The sequence below is a fragment of the Poeciliopsis prolifica genome, unplaced genomic scaffold (genome assembly GCF_027474105.1).
Source record: "Poeciliopsis prolifica strain line A6 unplaced genomic scaffold, Auburn_PproV2 SCAFFOLD042, whole genome shotgun sequence".
NCBI lineage: Eukaryota > Metazoa > Chordata > Actinopteri > Cyprinodontiformes > Poeciliidae > Poeciliopsis > Poeciliopsis prolifica.
This window is the reverse complement of record NW_026562417.1, coordinates 1534585-1550739: the sequence shown is the minus strand read 5'-3', so window position 1 is coordinate 1550739 and position 16155 is coordinate 1534585. Positions and strand designations below refer to the sequence as shown.

General features: G+C 39.6%; 3 protein-coding genes across 7 annotated transcripts in view; 2 read left to right on the top strand and 1 right to left on the bottom strand.

Annotated features, from left to right (window-relative positions):
- Positions 1-7626, top strand: part of LOC129376079 (proton myo-inositol cotransporter-like) — a 53185-nt gene extending 45559 nt beyond the window's left edge. Inside the window, exons 5-10 of the mRNA XM_055055519.1 lie at positions 2604-2767; positions 2842-2962; positions 4940-5065; positions 5202-5320; positions 6179-6331; positions 7400-7626. Coding sequence (XP_054911494.1) covers positions 2604-2767; positions 2842-2962; positions 4940-5065; positions 5202-5320; positions 6179-6331; positions 7400-7626 — 910 coding nt within the window. The remainder of the gene's footprint in view (positions 1-2603; positions 2768-2841; positions 2963-4939; positions 5066-5201; positions 5321-6178; positions 6332-7399) is intronic.
- LOC129376078 (ATP-binding cassette sub-family D member 2-like) overlaps positions 1-16155 on the top strand; it is a 61124-nt gene that overhangs the window by 31960 nt on the left and 13009 nt on the right. The window lies entirely within an intron of this gene.
- On the bottom strand, positions 10354-16143 carry LOC129376080 (uncharacterized). Of its 5 annotated transcripts, none has more exons than XM_055055522.1 (15): positions 15910-16143; positions 15107-15146; positions 14847-14997; positions 14299-14428; positions 14174-14225; positions 13985-14078; positions 13769-13881; positions 13537-13664; positions 13274-13440; positions 13127-13199; positions 13018-13051; positions 12782-12809; positions 12577-12671; positions 11239-11860; positions 10354-10636 (listed from the first exon to the last, which is right to left on the bottom strand). In XM_055055522.1, exons 2-15 carry the CDS (start codon positions 15131-15133, stop codon positions 10470-10472), a joined length of 1881 nt encoding a protein of 626 aa, XP_054911497.1. In that variant the 5' UTR covers positions 15134-15146; positions 15910-16143; the 3' UTR covers positions 10354-10469. The 5 variants fall into 5 exon arrangements, with proteins under 5 accessions (XP_054911497.1, XP_054911495.1, XP_054911496.1 ...); XM_055055520.1 differs by lacking the exon at positions 15910-16143 and adding an exon at positions 15237-15354; XM_055055521.1 differs by lacking the exon at positions 15910-16143 and adding an exon at positions 15237-15354 and having other exon boundaries at positions 13772-13881.

Below are 16155 nucleotides of genomic sequence, written 5' to 3'. Positions count from 1 at the left end.
CGATACAATATTAATTTCTGTATCCGTGCCGATAGAAAAAATTCTATATGGGGTATCGGTGACAATGTGCCCAGTCTACAAGGGCAGATCTATTCATCTCTATGTTTTGTGCTTTGAGTGACGTCATGTTTTATTATTAAACATAAAATGTATAATTGTACTTTCTGAACCGTTTGAAAGAAGCTTTTTGTATTTCAGTTTGACCAAGGTAGTCAACCTGTCGTTTGCCAAGTGGAGATTACAGAAAATCCAATTTCTTACCAAATTGATGAAAGTTTGTGGAAAAAACAAAAAGTGTTAAATTTTTGTCCTGCCCCATATTTAATGTCAGTTGGTCTTAAAGATGGGACAATAACACAATAAGACTATTGATTAACATCAAAAGTGAGGTACCTGGTCCTGACACAGCAGAATACTGTGATTTCCACCCTACTGATCTCAATACACATGCACTAGACACGGTTACTCAAGATCTGCAAAAATTTCTCATATTTAGACCTGCTTGTCATGATTTTTCTTTTAATTACACCACACATGATACGATAAGGCAGTGTGACAGCAGCTTTAAGTTTGTGAAAATCAGTTCAAACCAGCTGTTCCCGACGAAATGGTAAGGGAAAGTCTCAGAGGGCATTTTGTAAATCTTAACATTTGTGTACATGGGTGTGTGTGTGTGTGTGTGTGTGTTTGTGCGTGTGTGTGTGTGTGTGGTGTAATCAGTGCAATGCTGGGGTGGAGATGGGGCGCAGCAGGTTGTGAAGGACCGCTGCACCCAGAGATAGAGCTTTAGTTTCTCCTGCTGCTGCTCCAAATCCCACTGCCATGTCTGCTGCGCATCTCTCTGATGAACGCATTTGCTGCGACGGAAGTAAAATAGAAGTTTGTGGAAAAACGAATAAATCCCTTCCTGACTTCTCTGTCATGTCATAAATGTCTGTAGATAACTGACTTTCTCCACACCACACTTTCATTGCTTTTTTTTTTTTTTTTTGTCATTTTTTTGTTTGTTTGAGCTTGTTGACTCCCATGACAGTAAAATGCACGATGCTATTATGCCAGTCTGTCAATTAAATATCCTGTTTTGGAAAGAAAAGAGAGAGAGGACAAAAGATGCTGTGGAAAGGATGAAAAGCAGAATCCAGAGCTGCCTTCAAAGACGCAGAGAGGCAGACGATGGTTAAGTTCGGCTTTTCCTTTAATGACTGTCTCCCTCTTGCGGCGCCGTCTGCGTCGCATTTGGACTCCTTGTCCATTAGGTTCCCATCTTTTCCTCATACAGACAGTAAAAAATGGCTCATTTTACCCCATGGTGAAGATTATAATACCAGCCGACGACACGACTGACGGGCTGAAGCTTTTCAATCCGACTCAGGTTGCGTATTCTTCATAAAACGCTCATTGGTATATAAGCTTCATAAGATATTATAACGTGAAAAATCTGTTGGATTTTTGTTTTTGATGAGCATTTCTTTGATACGGGCAAGATTTGAAATGATTATACCCCACAGCATTACAGATCCTCCACCGTGTGTTACGACTATGAGGCGCTTTGTCACGTAAGCTCATAAAATCCAAAGTTCCCTCACACTCCGATCAAGCTAAACAAGACACACAATTACAATTATTTGATTATATTTTCATCCCATTAATATTTTTCCCCAATATAATCAGAAAGGGCATTGCCAGAATGCCAATAATAGAACAAGAAAAGGTAAAAATCTGAAAAAATAAGAGCTTCATTTCTTCATCATGTGAAATTGTCCTCCATAACAAGAGAGATGTTTTAATACAAATACCTGAACTGTAGAGGAGTTCACTAAAGATTGGGGAACAAAACAGGCCCATTTGCAGACGTAGGTCTCGTTGACCCGAGCTGCCATGAGAGGCCTTGATGATGATTGGAGGCAATCTGCCTACACGGGGCAACATGGGGCACCGAGTCCCTGGTATAATTATGACACAGTATGAGAGAGGAAGAGCCGCGGAGATTGACTGGGGCCACAACTATTTATAGCTGCCTGGCAAACTGTCTTGTTCATGAGTGGATGGCGCTGAAGCAGGGAGGCTGATTGCTGGATGAGCGGTTGAAGAGGAGAGGTTGCAGTCGGTTTATTTACTTGGCCTGCTGACAATGAAAAGTAACTTGTAGGCGCTATTAGGTCCGACCAAAATGTAGCTTTTTGTAGAAGAATAATGTTAGGGGAGAAGCGACTAATCGGATCGATCGCGATGAATTGATTATACAAATAATTGTCAACAATAAAATATAAATGATTAAACATACGTATGATTATTTGTTTATTTGCGTCTCATTTCCAAAATGATATAAAAAAAGGCTTCAATGAAAAATTTGCAGAATGTGCCCATTTTCAAATCTGATTATTTGATTAATTGTCAGAATAATCGTCAGAATTACTTATTAGCTGCAGCGCTAAACAATGTGGTTCAGCAAAGTGTTCACACACATGCAGACGCTTTTCAGCTTTTCATCGACAAAGAATTAAAACAATCTTGGCTTTGACGGCGCTTGTGAAATATGTTATGGAAACCTCAGCGACAGAGAGGCTACAGTCTTTTTTTTTCTCCTCTTACCGTTTCTTCAGGTACTACAGCGCCACCATCCTGCAGATGTCGGGAGTGCGTGACGACAGGCTGGCGATCTGGCTGGCAGGGCTCACCACCCTCACCAACTTCCTGTTCACCCTCCTGGGGGTGTGGCTTGTGGAGAGGGTGGGCCGCAGGAAGCTCACTTTGGGCAGCATTACAGGTGAGACACAAAGGGAGGGAGATCAGCGGCCGACTCCCGGGCAACAAACTAATCCTCATTTCATTGCTCAACAGGTACGTGTTTGAGTCTAAGCCTGCTGGCCGTAGGTTTCCTCATGTCTGCTCAGCACAGTCCTCCAGTTACTGTCCACCCTCTGGACCCGGTCATGGCCAACTCCACCTGCTCCAAGTACCAGTGAGTAAAAGCCCAAATCCAGGTCGGATGGGGGTTTCCAACTCACTTCTGCAGTGATTGGGAGCAGCATTCAGGTTCACATGTCATATTTGAACATGTGCTGATAATAAATCATACCTCACCTATTTACGTTGTCGTCTGCTTAAAGCTGCCTTTCTAACGTCATTGTAGTCTTTGTGTGTGCTAGAAAGCATGAAACTGAGGTAACGCATAAAGTGCAGCGGTGACTTTCAGCAGATTACAGACCCAGATGTTTAATTTCTTACAGTGTCAGGAACCGTTGGTGTCTGAGATAACCTTTATCTATTTATAGTGTTTACTAATAAGCGAGTAGCTGACCTTTTGGCTGTTTAATTATTAAAAAGCGTTAGGGGTCAAGGTTTTTTTGTGTGGCTTTTTTGCTCTTATTTAATGACAGAAACACGGTTTGGTGTTTAGCTGGAATTAAATCAACACTCTTTCTGGAGGTAAATAAACAAAAATTTGATGTAAACATTACTTTTGAAAGAATCGCAAACAGTACAGAATAAACAATAAATAAATGAATAATTGAGAACCACACTGGATTTAGTCGATTTACATTTTATTATTTTCACAATTGTGAATTAAATGTTTCTCTAAGGGTTCGTGGTGGCCTTTTTTCCTTTATAATTAAGCCAAAATATGTTATTTTTTTAAATAAAGTTGAGTGTCTAGAAGGTCAGTAACTGTCTTAACATCTGACGTGACGCACTGGTCCCTTCATGGTTTTATTCAGCTAATTATTTCTACTGATGACAGAAAACAAGTGGGGGGGGTTTCATGCTTTGTCACATTTCTGCTACAAATTTCAATGTGTTATGCAGGCACTCCACCAGTCTGACCCCAATTACCACAACTGAAATGTCTGGGATACTTTCAAAAAGATGTGTGTGTGTGTGTGTGGGTGTGTGTGTGTGTGTGTGTGCGTGTGCGTGTGCATAACTGAGCTTCACCCGTTTATCCAGGGTTTAGGCAACAGTGTTGTCTTCATTTGTAAATGTTTAATAGTGAAGTATTTCAACTTTTAGTTCCTTAATATTTAAAACATACCACTTTATTGCAACACTTTATAACCAGAGTTGTTTGATTATTGCTACTGATGTCACATTCGTTCCACATGGGATTAATTTTTCTTTTCCAAATGCCTACAGTTGGCTTAGCTTGTCTCCACAAGCTACATACACACACCCACACACACGCACACACACACACAGCTTCAGTATTTCTTCATGTGAGACAGAGATCAGATGCCTCTATGTTCCAATTGACTCACTAAAAAAGAGAGAAGACAAAACTCCTGGGTAAAACATAAAACACTCATTATGATGAAAAACGCCTAATGTACTCACTGACCAGAACCAACTCCCTGTAATTCCACTACCCTCAACACACACACACACGCACACACACACACACACAAAAACACGAGTAATTTGAAGAGATGAGTGCTTTCACCACTCCGTGTTCCCACACATGCTTTTAGCGACCATCAGTTTCAGAACCATCACTGCCTGCTTTTTTCTGTTATCATTATTACCTCAGTAGTGTGAAAAGCTATTTACACTTAAATATTTCTTCTTTTCCTACTTTTTTTTTTGTCAGAGTTAAAAGTAAATATCAAAGTTTAATATTAATTAAACGCAATTTATGTGAAGTGGTAACTACAAACAGTCAGAACAAGCTAAAAGATTGTTGAAAGTAACACAAAGAACTTAGGAATGCAAATAACTACAATAATTACGAGAAAATAAATAAAATATATCGTCTGTCAGTTATCCTCTGAATAAGTTTATAACTACTTGTTATAATGGGGTAAGTTTCCCTTAGTTATTGTTAACTAAGTTACTGTTTGCAGTTTAATTGGTTGGAGAGCGACATGAGGGGCTTTCCCAGGGCGCCATTCTCTGCTTCGGTGGATCACTTTTCTTATGTGTGCGTTTCCTGTCTGGTGTGCAGAATGTGTGAGCCGTGCATGCTGGACCCTCGCTGTGGCTTCTGTTACCGTGAGAATGGCTCGACTCTCCTGGCCTCCTCCTGCGTGCCGATCAACAAGGCCACCACCGAGCGAGCGGCGTGGGGCAGGTGAGTCACGGTGGCCCCCAAGGCGTGAGTCCCGGCAGGCTCACGGGACGTACCGGATCTCAGGGCGAGACGCGTTCCCTTCAGAACCCGCATTCTGCTGAACAGAAGCCATAAGTAATGTGTCTCCCTCTTTCAGATGTTCAAACTCTACTCTCATGAGAGATCAGACCTACTGGGCCTATAACTACTGTCCCACCTCATATTCTTGGCTGGTTTTGTTGGGGCTGGTGCTCTACCTGGCTGCTTTTGCTCCAGGTAAGAGGATGAAACTGTTCACTCAGAAAGATTTGGAGGAGATTATTCATCTAGAATCCATTATGCACCTTTTTTTATTTATCATTTTATATGTGTTCATGTATCAATCTTAAATCTGAAAAATTAAGAAATTTACCTAAGGACTTTATGTACCTTTTACTATAAATAGTAAAAGGTACAGTATAGTTATTTCTGCACTCTGAATTAATTTCCTGTAGTCTATTCAGTAGTACTTTAAATGCAAAAGTTGGTGTTGTAGTATAAAGCAGTTAATGAGGCCAGAGAGGATAAAGAGACACAAACACTTCTTCACTTCTTTTAGGTCCAAGTATGTCCCAGAACTGGTGTTGCGTTTGAGTAAATGAGATGCCAAACTTTTTTTATTCGATACATGTAAACAAATCAGGTTAGTTTGTTGTGCGTTGGAAAACTCATTCAGTCCCTGCTGCAGATGAACAACTTTTTGCAGATAAACAACTTTCGAATCCAGGTTACCTTCTGGAGAATACCCTGTAAAATCAAGCTGCTAAACCGAAATCTAAATCAACTTCAAAACTACTGAAATTAAAGCACTTCAAAAACTACTGGGTATTAACAACACACCATTATGTCATCTGCATAGAACAGCATTTGATAAATTATCCGAAAGATTAAGTTTGCCGTTGCGTTTTGTTGGTCTTTAGAAAACTCAAGTTGAATGTTCATGTGAATAACTTGTTAGTTGTGATAGGTAGTCTTCGAACAAGATCACTTAAAAATCGAAGCAGCTAATTTAGAAATCTCTTTCCTCAAAAAATGTTCTGACTCCATAACACTAATCACACCTATTGAGGCTGACGGTTCATTTCTCTCTACCAGGAATGGGACCAATGCCATGGACCATTAACTCGGAGATCTATCCCTTATGGGCGAGGAGCACAGGGAACGCCTGCGCTGCTGGAGTCAACTGGACCTTCAACGTCTTGGTGTCTCTCACCTTCCTCCATTTGGCTCAGTACCTCACCTACTATGGTCAGTATTTTCATGTCGTTGATGTTTATCATTTTCAGTGTAACACATAAAGCAAGATCTACACATCTTGAGTCAAAACCATTTTAAAAGGAAAGGATTGATACCTTGCAAGGTTGTTTGTCGTTTCTCCTCAGACAGACAGAGGTTGCCCTTTAGTGAAAGTAGAAAATCAATCAATCAGAGGTGATGATTGAGGCTTCCTGAGCGAATGATTGATTTAACCTGTTGTTAACCCATTCGCCTAGGTGGAAAATAAATTTAAAAAAAGCTTGATGTTGAGGTGGTATTTAACGTACAATTATCCAAAGCTATAAGAAAAACGTCGATCTGCTTTGACATGGAGGAAATGGAGATCACAGCAGCTAGGATATCTCATTAAACCTTTGGCATTTTATGAATGAATTCCTATCACCAGATGCGTTTTGTAGTTCTCTGTGTTATATTAACCCTGCTGTAATGAAAGTCTGACAGGAACTTGTTACTCCACATCATATCCTCGCTGGCAGTCTGACAGCAATATTTCAGTGAGGTAAATTAACATCCTGTAATAACTGCTTCTTGGATCTGCTGTCACAACCAGTGATTCTTTTATGAGGGTTCTTACACATCCTCTCCATGTTGGAATTTCCTATTTTTTCATATTAAAAATGACAAAATTAGCATTTTTTTTAAAGGGTCATAAAAGAAATGACCACAAAAGATAAAGTGCTTTATACCATGAAAACATAATACACAAGCAATAAATATTACATCATCAAGCAAATATACATCAAATATACTGATTGATTTTTCAATTATTATTATTATTATTCAAAGGCAACTCTAAACAGTTTTAGCCTTGATTTAAAGGCATTGTTTCTGCAGTTTTTTTTTTTTTTTCTGGAAGTTTGTCCCAGATTAATAGAAGCATAAAAACGTCTACTGAAAAATGCTTAATATCCAGACTATGTACGACTGCTTTCCAGATGGTGAATGAGAACAAGTACATTTATAGAACAAACACTTTGAAGAAAAGTCTGAAATGTGGAAGCGTCAACTTTTTTACCACCGGCTTTTTGTTTACCCCAGGAGCTTTTTTCCTGTACTCCAGCATGGCCCTGCTGGGTTTCTTCTTCATCTATGGCTGCCTGCCAGAAACCAAAGCGCGGCGCCTGGAGGAGATCGAGGCGTTGTTTGAAAACCAGCTCTGCTCATGCGGCGCCTCTGACTCAGACGAGGGGCGGCAGGTCGAGTACATCCGCGTCAAAGGCTCCAATTACCATCTGTCGGACAACGACGCGTCAGACGTGGACTAGGAGCGTGTCGTTGACCCCGCTCCGGGTCTTTCGGCGATCTCCATAACACGCAGAAGCGATCTGGTCTGTAATATTCATTAACACTCATTTTGTGATCCGTGGAGCCAGACAGACCTTAATCAGGAAGCGAGACTGTTTCCCCACAAACCGAATGCAGAATATTCCGGTACAGCTTTGTTCCTGTTTAAAAAAGAAACAAAACAAAAAAAAAAGTGCTGTACACGTGTCGTTTGGATTCCAGGTTTGTGCATCCACATCACTTTAGCTGACCTGAGAGCTGTTGTCGTGACTTGTTGTATCTCCTTAGTGCCGTCACGCCTTTCAGTGTGAGATACGTTTCGGGTTAGTGTTTCGGCTTGTAGCGTTGTGCAGTAATGTTAGCTCCCCTAAACGAGGACCCCGCTGCCCCAGCCTCCCCTCCAAGTTTGTGGATGGTCTTGACCTTCTCATGAACAGCAATCAACAGACATGCACAATGTTACACCTGAGCAAACTCGTACTGTTAGTGCTTGACTAACAAAAGCCCCAGTCGGGAGCACTGGAAAGATTATATGTGCTGTTGCTGAAATTTTCATTCTGTGGCTTTCACAGTCGTTTTGATTTTAGGTTTTTTAGTTTCTCATCTATAAGAAAATGCAGTTTTTTAGCACAATGCCAAGCGTCTCACCCTACTTCCAGAAGATGTGCCAATAAATCCCCTCATAAACCGCTGCTCAGAGGAACTGCTTCCTGGACGCAGGGTAAATGTATGATATTCTGATGAAGGAGTCAAGTAAAACTTTCATTAGTGCCTGTGTAATGTGCCTAATGCCCATTTTTGTTGCATTTCCTGCATGTTTAAATAGCTTCTTCAAATGCTGATGTTTTTTTTTGTCTTCCGTCATAGCCTTATGTACAAACTAGAGGAGCCTTTGGTTTCAGTCTGGCTTTAATGTAATTTAGCGATGTTTTGTAACAACCGTTGTGTAGTTGCTGCTTCACCAAGGTCCCCGTGTAGCAAAAACAGTTGAAGTCAAAAAGAAAAAACTGTTACAATAACATGTAAATAAATGCTGCAACAGTGCCCAAATAAACATGGATCCAGGATAATTCATGTCTTCATCCATAAAAATGTATCTCAGTCTAAATCAACCATGAACTGCCAAGCTGCATCGATTATCAAAGATAATAAGAGCAGGCATTTAAAACTGCGAGACTTGTCTTAAAGCAAGTGGTATTGTCGACCTATTTATGAGAAAAAAAATATTACAAAGCAGGAGAGCAGCGCCCTCATGTGGAAAAATCCGCAACTGTCTTAAGTATGACCAAAAATGTGATTTAAGGACATTCATTCAGTTGTGGGTATAAAAGCGGACACTGTTTCCTGCAGCCAGTTTAGACTCATTTAACCTCACAGTATGCACCATGCTGAGTTTGATGTGGGCAGAAAGGTGCCACCTCTCATTTTATTGTTAAAAAAACTTGCACCGACTAAATATTGCTGAAAGGTTTTATAAAGTGCCTTGCGCAAGCATTCATGACCCTTGAACTCCTCCACATTTTCTCACAACACAACCACTAGTTTTTGTTAGTTTTTTTGGGGGGGGGGGGTTTTCTGTATTTGGACTTTAAATAGGCCATTACAAAACATTTTACTGCAGCTCTGGTTATATGTCCAGGTTTTTATTCATTTTTGAAAGTGAACTTTTGTAGCCCCAAGGACATTTATTTTTCAGTATTTCCCCGTACATAGCTATATGCATCCATCTATTTTCCTATTCCCTTCTTTCTTTCTTTCTTTTTGTTTCCCCAGCCTGAGTAGTTCACCTCTGCAGCTCCTCCAGAGTTACATTAGGTCTCTTGGCTACTTTACTAATGAATGTCCATCATGGCTACATTATTTATTTTAGGGGTAAAAGAGTAAATGTGGTTAAGTACGTTGGACACCAAAGTTTTTAGTTTTTTTTTAATTAAAAAGTCATACCTGCATTCAATTATTTCCTAGCTATGCACTGCTTTGCATTCATCTTCCTTCATATCCCAATAAAATGGATAAGTTTGTTATAATCTGAGAAAATGAGGGGATAAAAAGATCAAGGGGTATGTATGCTTTTCCAAGGCATTGGTTATAGTTAATGTAAACGTCAGCCTTAGAGATATTTGTATGCTTTTTAAAAATATCTGATTATGTTAGCTGTTGTAGTAACAGGCCAAGAACATACAGAACTACTGATTCATTCATTGTGAAATGTGCTGCGTGTTTCTCACTGCACCATAATAATCTGACTGCATACATAAGGAAAATGCAATTCTTTTCATTTTTCATTTGGTAAAGCTGTCTTAAAACTGCGCAAAGTAATTTTGTACATATTGTACTATGGAAGACGTGTTGACACAATATTCAAAGTGATCGTGTACCTCTCATATGACGAACATCTTGTCAAAGGTTCTGTGATGTTTCACTCTCCACATGCAGTTGTGTTAACGCCTCTGCAGCCGACAGGCCATGTGACATGTACTTATGGTAAAATGTTTCCATGTTCTATTATTATTATTTTTATTTCATGTGAACTACTTATATGTTTCTATCTTAAGTAAAACACAAGTAAAAAAAATATATCTGTATAGTACATTTGACAATTGTTCAAGATGTAAATGTTTTGCTAGAGTTTATATTATATAAAGATGAATATCTACATAAAATCTAATGTATATGAAGAAAGAAATAAACTCAAGAGTCTAAAGAAATCCTGAAAGGCTTCTTGTTTCATTACACTACATATTTTTAACTAAACACTAGAAAACATTAAGCACAGAAGTACAATAAATATATTACTTTTCCTTATCTGTCCGCCATCCTTTGTTTACTTCTGCCTCAGCAGAAGCAAAACGTCGGCTATTTCTCGAAGCGTCTCCACCTCCTCCAACAGTGTGTGACCCCTGACCTCCTCTCTTCCTTCGTCTGACTCCTCCTTCACTAGGTTCTGCCTGTCCGGCCCTCTCTGCTCGCTCTCGTCTCCGTTTTCCTCTCCTGTGTGAGAAACACAAGAGCAGCTTGGTTTTATAGCTAACAGGCACAACTTCCATATTAAACACTCTCAGCTGAAACCAGGGGTGTCACTAGGTTGAAGGATAAAGGGGGGCTCAGTCCCCAGGAGATGTAGCGGATAGTATCACATTCCTCAAACAGCAACAATTTATCCAAAATTATAAGTATAAAATGTCTTTTATTTTCTTCAAACTCTCATGTATTATTTGTGGCTCTAAATGTGTTTTATTTAGCTGGTCTGGTTCTCAGACCTGCTAAATAAATCTTTGGATTGTAAAAGATGAACATCCCTGTTGTAGACTCAAGGGTGGCGTCAAATAACAGTTATCTGCTGAAATAATATCTTACCAGTCAAAGCAAAGTGGTTTTTGTCTGTACAGTGCCAAATTTACACTGTGGACAACTGAATGGTTGCCACAGGAGATTAAAGGATTTCTCAAACAAACATTCTAGGTATGTTTTTGACGAGGTAATAATTTTAAACAGTTTGTTAAAGAGTCTTATCAATAGATTCTGCCCTTTGAGGACATTCGTGGTCTTGATGTGTCCAAAAATTTGTTTGACACCCTAGTTTTAAGTCATACCTTTTGGCCTCCAAACACCAAGCAAGGGGTTGATGGGTCCCTGCAGGATTCTATCTGAAGGAACAATGTTGAAAATCCTGCCTCTTGAGCCCGTCCTCGATTCCTTCCAGCTCCAAGGAGTCACTCCGTCTTTACTTGCTGAGCCTTTTGATGGCGCTCTGAGTGTCTGTGTCTCCATGTCAGTCTCCTCCTCATCCACTGGAAGCTGTTGCAATACGTCAACAACTGGTCGACATAAAGCTTTGGCTTTGGTCTCGCCATTTGCATCGAAGCTGCACTGAGTTGAAACATCACATGTGGCAGCTGTGCCGGAGCACACAGTCTGAGTCGCTGCGTCTCGACTCTCTGCTTTCTTACATCTACACACTTCAGAGTTGTGAGTTGACGGCGGAGTCACGGGGCTCCCTGACTGCTGGCTTCCAGAGGCTTTATTCTCATTGATGGCCTCATTCGTCATGTTCTGGTTGTTTCCAACATTCACGTTGGATCTCGTTAACGGGGTGAGAGGCCCTGGTTGGGATCGGACAGTAATTCTCTGTGAGGATGATTTCAGATTGTCATAGCGGGCTTCATCCAAATAAAAACCAGACTCGTGATCACATGACTCACAGCAAGAGTCATCCTACAGAGGAAATAAAGGTCAGAGTTGCAAACAGAAAGGCTGTTTGTGAATAAGGAGTGAATTTTCATCAGTATTGACAGAATGTCTGCACAGCACAGCATGAGATTAAGTCACATCATTACTGTCATTTGAATAGCACTTGCCCAAAATAATTTTGCAATGGCACTTTTGTGTGTTATATAAGACATGTCAGAGCTGAAATGGTCAAAGCAATTTTTCAAAATTTTGTTTATCAAACTTTTCAGAAATACAATTTGATTGGTTACGCCCAAGTCAAAAACTAGTACTTTATATAAAATTAGCTTTTTATTTCCTCAAAAGGTAATCTACCGGTATCTTGGGTCTCATCAACTGGACTTATCCTCAATAGATACAAATACCAACTGTGGTGTTGTGTTTAAAATGTGACAAACTAAAGTGGGTTTGGATGGGTTTTATTTGCTAGCAGCTTTAAGTTGAGTTGTAAAAACAAATTACAGCGAGATAATGACAAGGACTTAAGTCTAACCTAATGTCTTACATATATATATATATATATATATATATATATATATATATATATATATATAAATGGTCATCTGTTTTCCTTCTCATCCTACCTGACTCAATTTAAGCGCATTTTGGTTTATTTTATGTGTTGTTTTGGGAACAAATTGCATGCTTATATGCTGATAGCAATTCAGGAGGCAAGGTTTTACAAATGCAAATGAACTTACATCATTGGAGTCTGAACTGAGGTAACCTACTCTGCATGAGCAACTTGGCAAATATTCAAAGCTTTTCAAAAGCCCAGCATTCTCTCCAAGACATGCTGTGGGTTTTAAACAGACAGCTATTCAGTTTAGTGAGACTTTTTTTTTCTACTTCCCAGCATACACACACTGACTGAACTGCTTGCTTGGAGACGTTTAACAAACTTACTGGAATTTCTGTGAGTGCCGTTGGACAGCTGAGAAAGAAACAGACAATATTTGATACTGTAACCTTTGCATGTGCTCCCATCTGAGTAAAATAACAGGAATTGTTTTTTGAAAACATCATTCGACTGCGTCAAAATATCACTTTTGGGGTTTTATCTACTGTTCCTTTCACAAAAGATTTGCAGCTACAAATTCCAACACTAGGTGGCAACAGATGAATAAACTTCAAGGTCTTACCTCCATTCCAACATCCTGAGGACTGGGTACAGTTCTTTCATTAAAAAGGAAGATCTCGTATTAAAAAGTGATCCAAAACAGAGTTTGAATCATCTGAACTAACACTTACTGAGGGGATGAAAGCCTCACTGATGATTCCTTTCTGAGATGTACCTTTGAGCATCCATTCCCAAAGAGTGCACCTGAAATCAAACATAAAAAAATATTAAAGGAAAGCAGTTACATTGTTCATGTTGAGGTTTTTAGGAGTATTCACTTTCTGTTCTATGTGTATTATCATTAAACATTGTGAAGACGTTCTCTTCAAACAGATGGATAGGCTCCGATTGGCTTATCGGAAAGTCCAGCATGGGCTGGTTGGTCTCCAGTTGGCCCAGACAAAATGAACTGGAATGTCCTCCATGACCTCCTGCTTCGGTTTTACTGTAATCAAACATAAAGTGAAGGGAGGCGGAGTTAAGAAAAGAGTATAACGCCATAACAAAAATGAACATCTCTGAATTGTATTTCTTTCCTCACTCTGGTTTTGGACTCCCAAATAGGACCTGGGATGGTGTTGGGGTCTCCAGCTGGAAAGCGGGTGTGCTGGATCTGACAGACCAGGAGATCGGATTGGTCATACCTCTGGGCTGGGAGAAAGGCTGAAACTAAAAAAAATGAATTTTTTTTTTCTTCCTAAGAATTCCTGGTAATACAACACATCACAAAGCCTATTAAAATGATCATTTTCAATGTGTATAATGTTCATAACCACTTCAGCTTGCTGCAGCGCTAATGTGTCCCAAGTTGGTGGAGAACAGCGGGGAAGAGGCTGCGACAGAGTTAGGCTTTGCTTCTGCTCATTCGTCTGCAGCGGGAATAATCCTGGAGGCACCAGCCTTAATTAGTTATTACACCGACCAATTGTGTGAAAATGCACTGGGAATATTGTGTAATCGTATTTTATGGCTGCTTCATTTGGTCAAACCTCGGCCTGAAGCGAAGCATGTGGAAGGAGAAGTGTGTGGAAGGTAGTCAGAGGCGCTGTTGTCCGAGAACGCCGACTCCTGTACTGGTGATAACTTAGAAAATGAAGAAGAATTGACTGAGTTTGTATGGAAAAATAAATAAATAAAATTGCAGAATTTATCAAAATGTACAAAAAGGAATAACTAACCTGTCCATACGTGATCCTCTGTGAACTCTTTAGTTTTCTGATTTCTTGAACCCTAGACACCATTGAAAAAGATGCAATAACTACATCGGTTTGTTCTGTATTTAGCTATTTGGTGTGGATTTCACCTGAACTGAGCCGGGCTGTCAGAAAGGCTGAGGTTTGATGGAGAACACGGGCTCATTGGGAGAACCAAGGGCTCATTTCTCCAAGGCTTGGATCCTTTAGGTCTGCCAAAGACAGCGACTTTTGGAGGTTCTTAAAAACAGAAAAAAAAAGAACATTTATATAATTTAAAAATATTTCCAGTTCTAAAGAATATAGAAATATAGTGGCGCAAAATTGTACACTTGTTAAATATACAAAATACCTACAATGGTGTTGACCATACGACAGTGACCCATAATTCACTTGACCAATATTGTTTCAGCTAAAGAGGCAAACACTAGCTTCTAGTGGGTAGGGTGTCATAACTTTTTGTTCAGTTATAATACACATTTCTATTGATAATTTAAATAGTAAAACAATGATATCATGGCTTTTGCATTTACTTTGATTTTCCAATTATCTTAAAATAATCGAAGATACCTGCGTTTCTTGATAAAGAACCAAATATTTAATGTGTTGTATTTTTTAGTAAAACCAAAAATGATCATATGATAACCTGGCTCTTTACCTTGATTAGTTTTTTTGGAAGCTATCTGGTTGACAACAAACAAGGTCAAAAGGTCAGTGCTCCCGGAGCAGATGTCCCCAGCCGAGGAGACGGGTGGCGTCACGCCCAGCGTCTTAAGTTTCTGCTGCAGTTTTCTCTTAGCAAAAAACTCCTGTGACGAAAAAAAAAATGAAATAAAAGACGAAAAGAAATGCAAACGGGCTCGTCCACATTCGCCGCAACTACGTAAAACCCATAGAAATTCAAAGCGGCGGACTCACCCTTTGCTTTTTTGTGTCGTTCTTCATCACTAACCGGTTCCTAAAATGTTAGCAGAACAGCCGTTAGCTAAACGTTATTCTCCTTATGAAGCTTAGGGATTTTTTTTTCGTCTTTTCTCTCGACTCTTACCTGGAGCCTCCAACCCAATTCATTTTTATTGGATGTAAGTAACTACTTGTCAATATATATAAGTATTAATATTTAGTATAAATCTGAAACGGGGACTTAACTTTGCTAGTAAGCTTGCTAACGGTACCTAAATATGACAAAGTGGAGGCACGCGCTGCACCGGAATCTTCTACTACCTTAGGTTAAAAATATTATTTATTATTTTTAACTTTTTTTTATTTTTGCACCTTTAGCCAGTATTTAGGTGTAAAATTGTTGATATTTTTCTAAATAATACATTAAATCAGTGATGGGTCCGGCAACACCAATGCGTCGGCGCATGCGTCAAGCCCCGTGATGGTGCGGGTATATCGTTCAGCAAGTCACGTGACCGATACAGGAACTGGGATGCATTTGCCAAAAATAATTCTTGATCTTTTACGGTACAGCGTCAATATGGAGCCTCGAGGCAAACAAACAAAAAAAAGCCCAGTTCACAAGCATCCTCATTCCAAACACCCTCACTTAAATGTTCACTTTATGGTTCATCTTCACATTATTTATTGAATGTATCTAAGAATATCAAATACGTTAATTAATTTAACAGATGATATCACATAATACAATATATATATCATATACGATGACATAAATCTTATTGTATTCTTGTATGCAGCAAGAAGTGTAAATTTACTTCCGCCTGCAGGTCCACCAATTACATCAACGCTTTAAGTCTTCTTCGGGGGGGTGTGGGGGGGCGCGACCAATCAGAAAAGCCATCCCAAACGACGTCATCAAGGTGTCATGAACCGCTGCAGTTTTTACAGGAAATTAGTTCGCCGTACAAATTAAAACGTCCATTGGGCGTTGCTAAAACTCAGTTTAATTTTGGTAACGCCACCCGGAAGTAGATTTTTAGTGCACATTGTTCCTCTTGTCG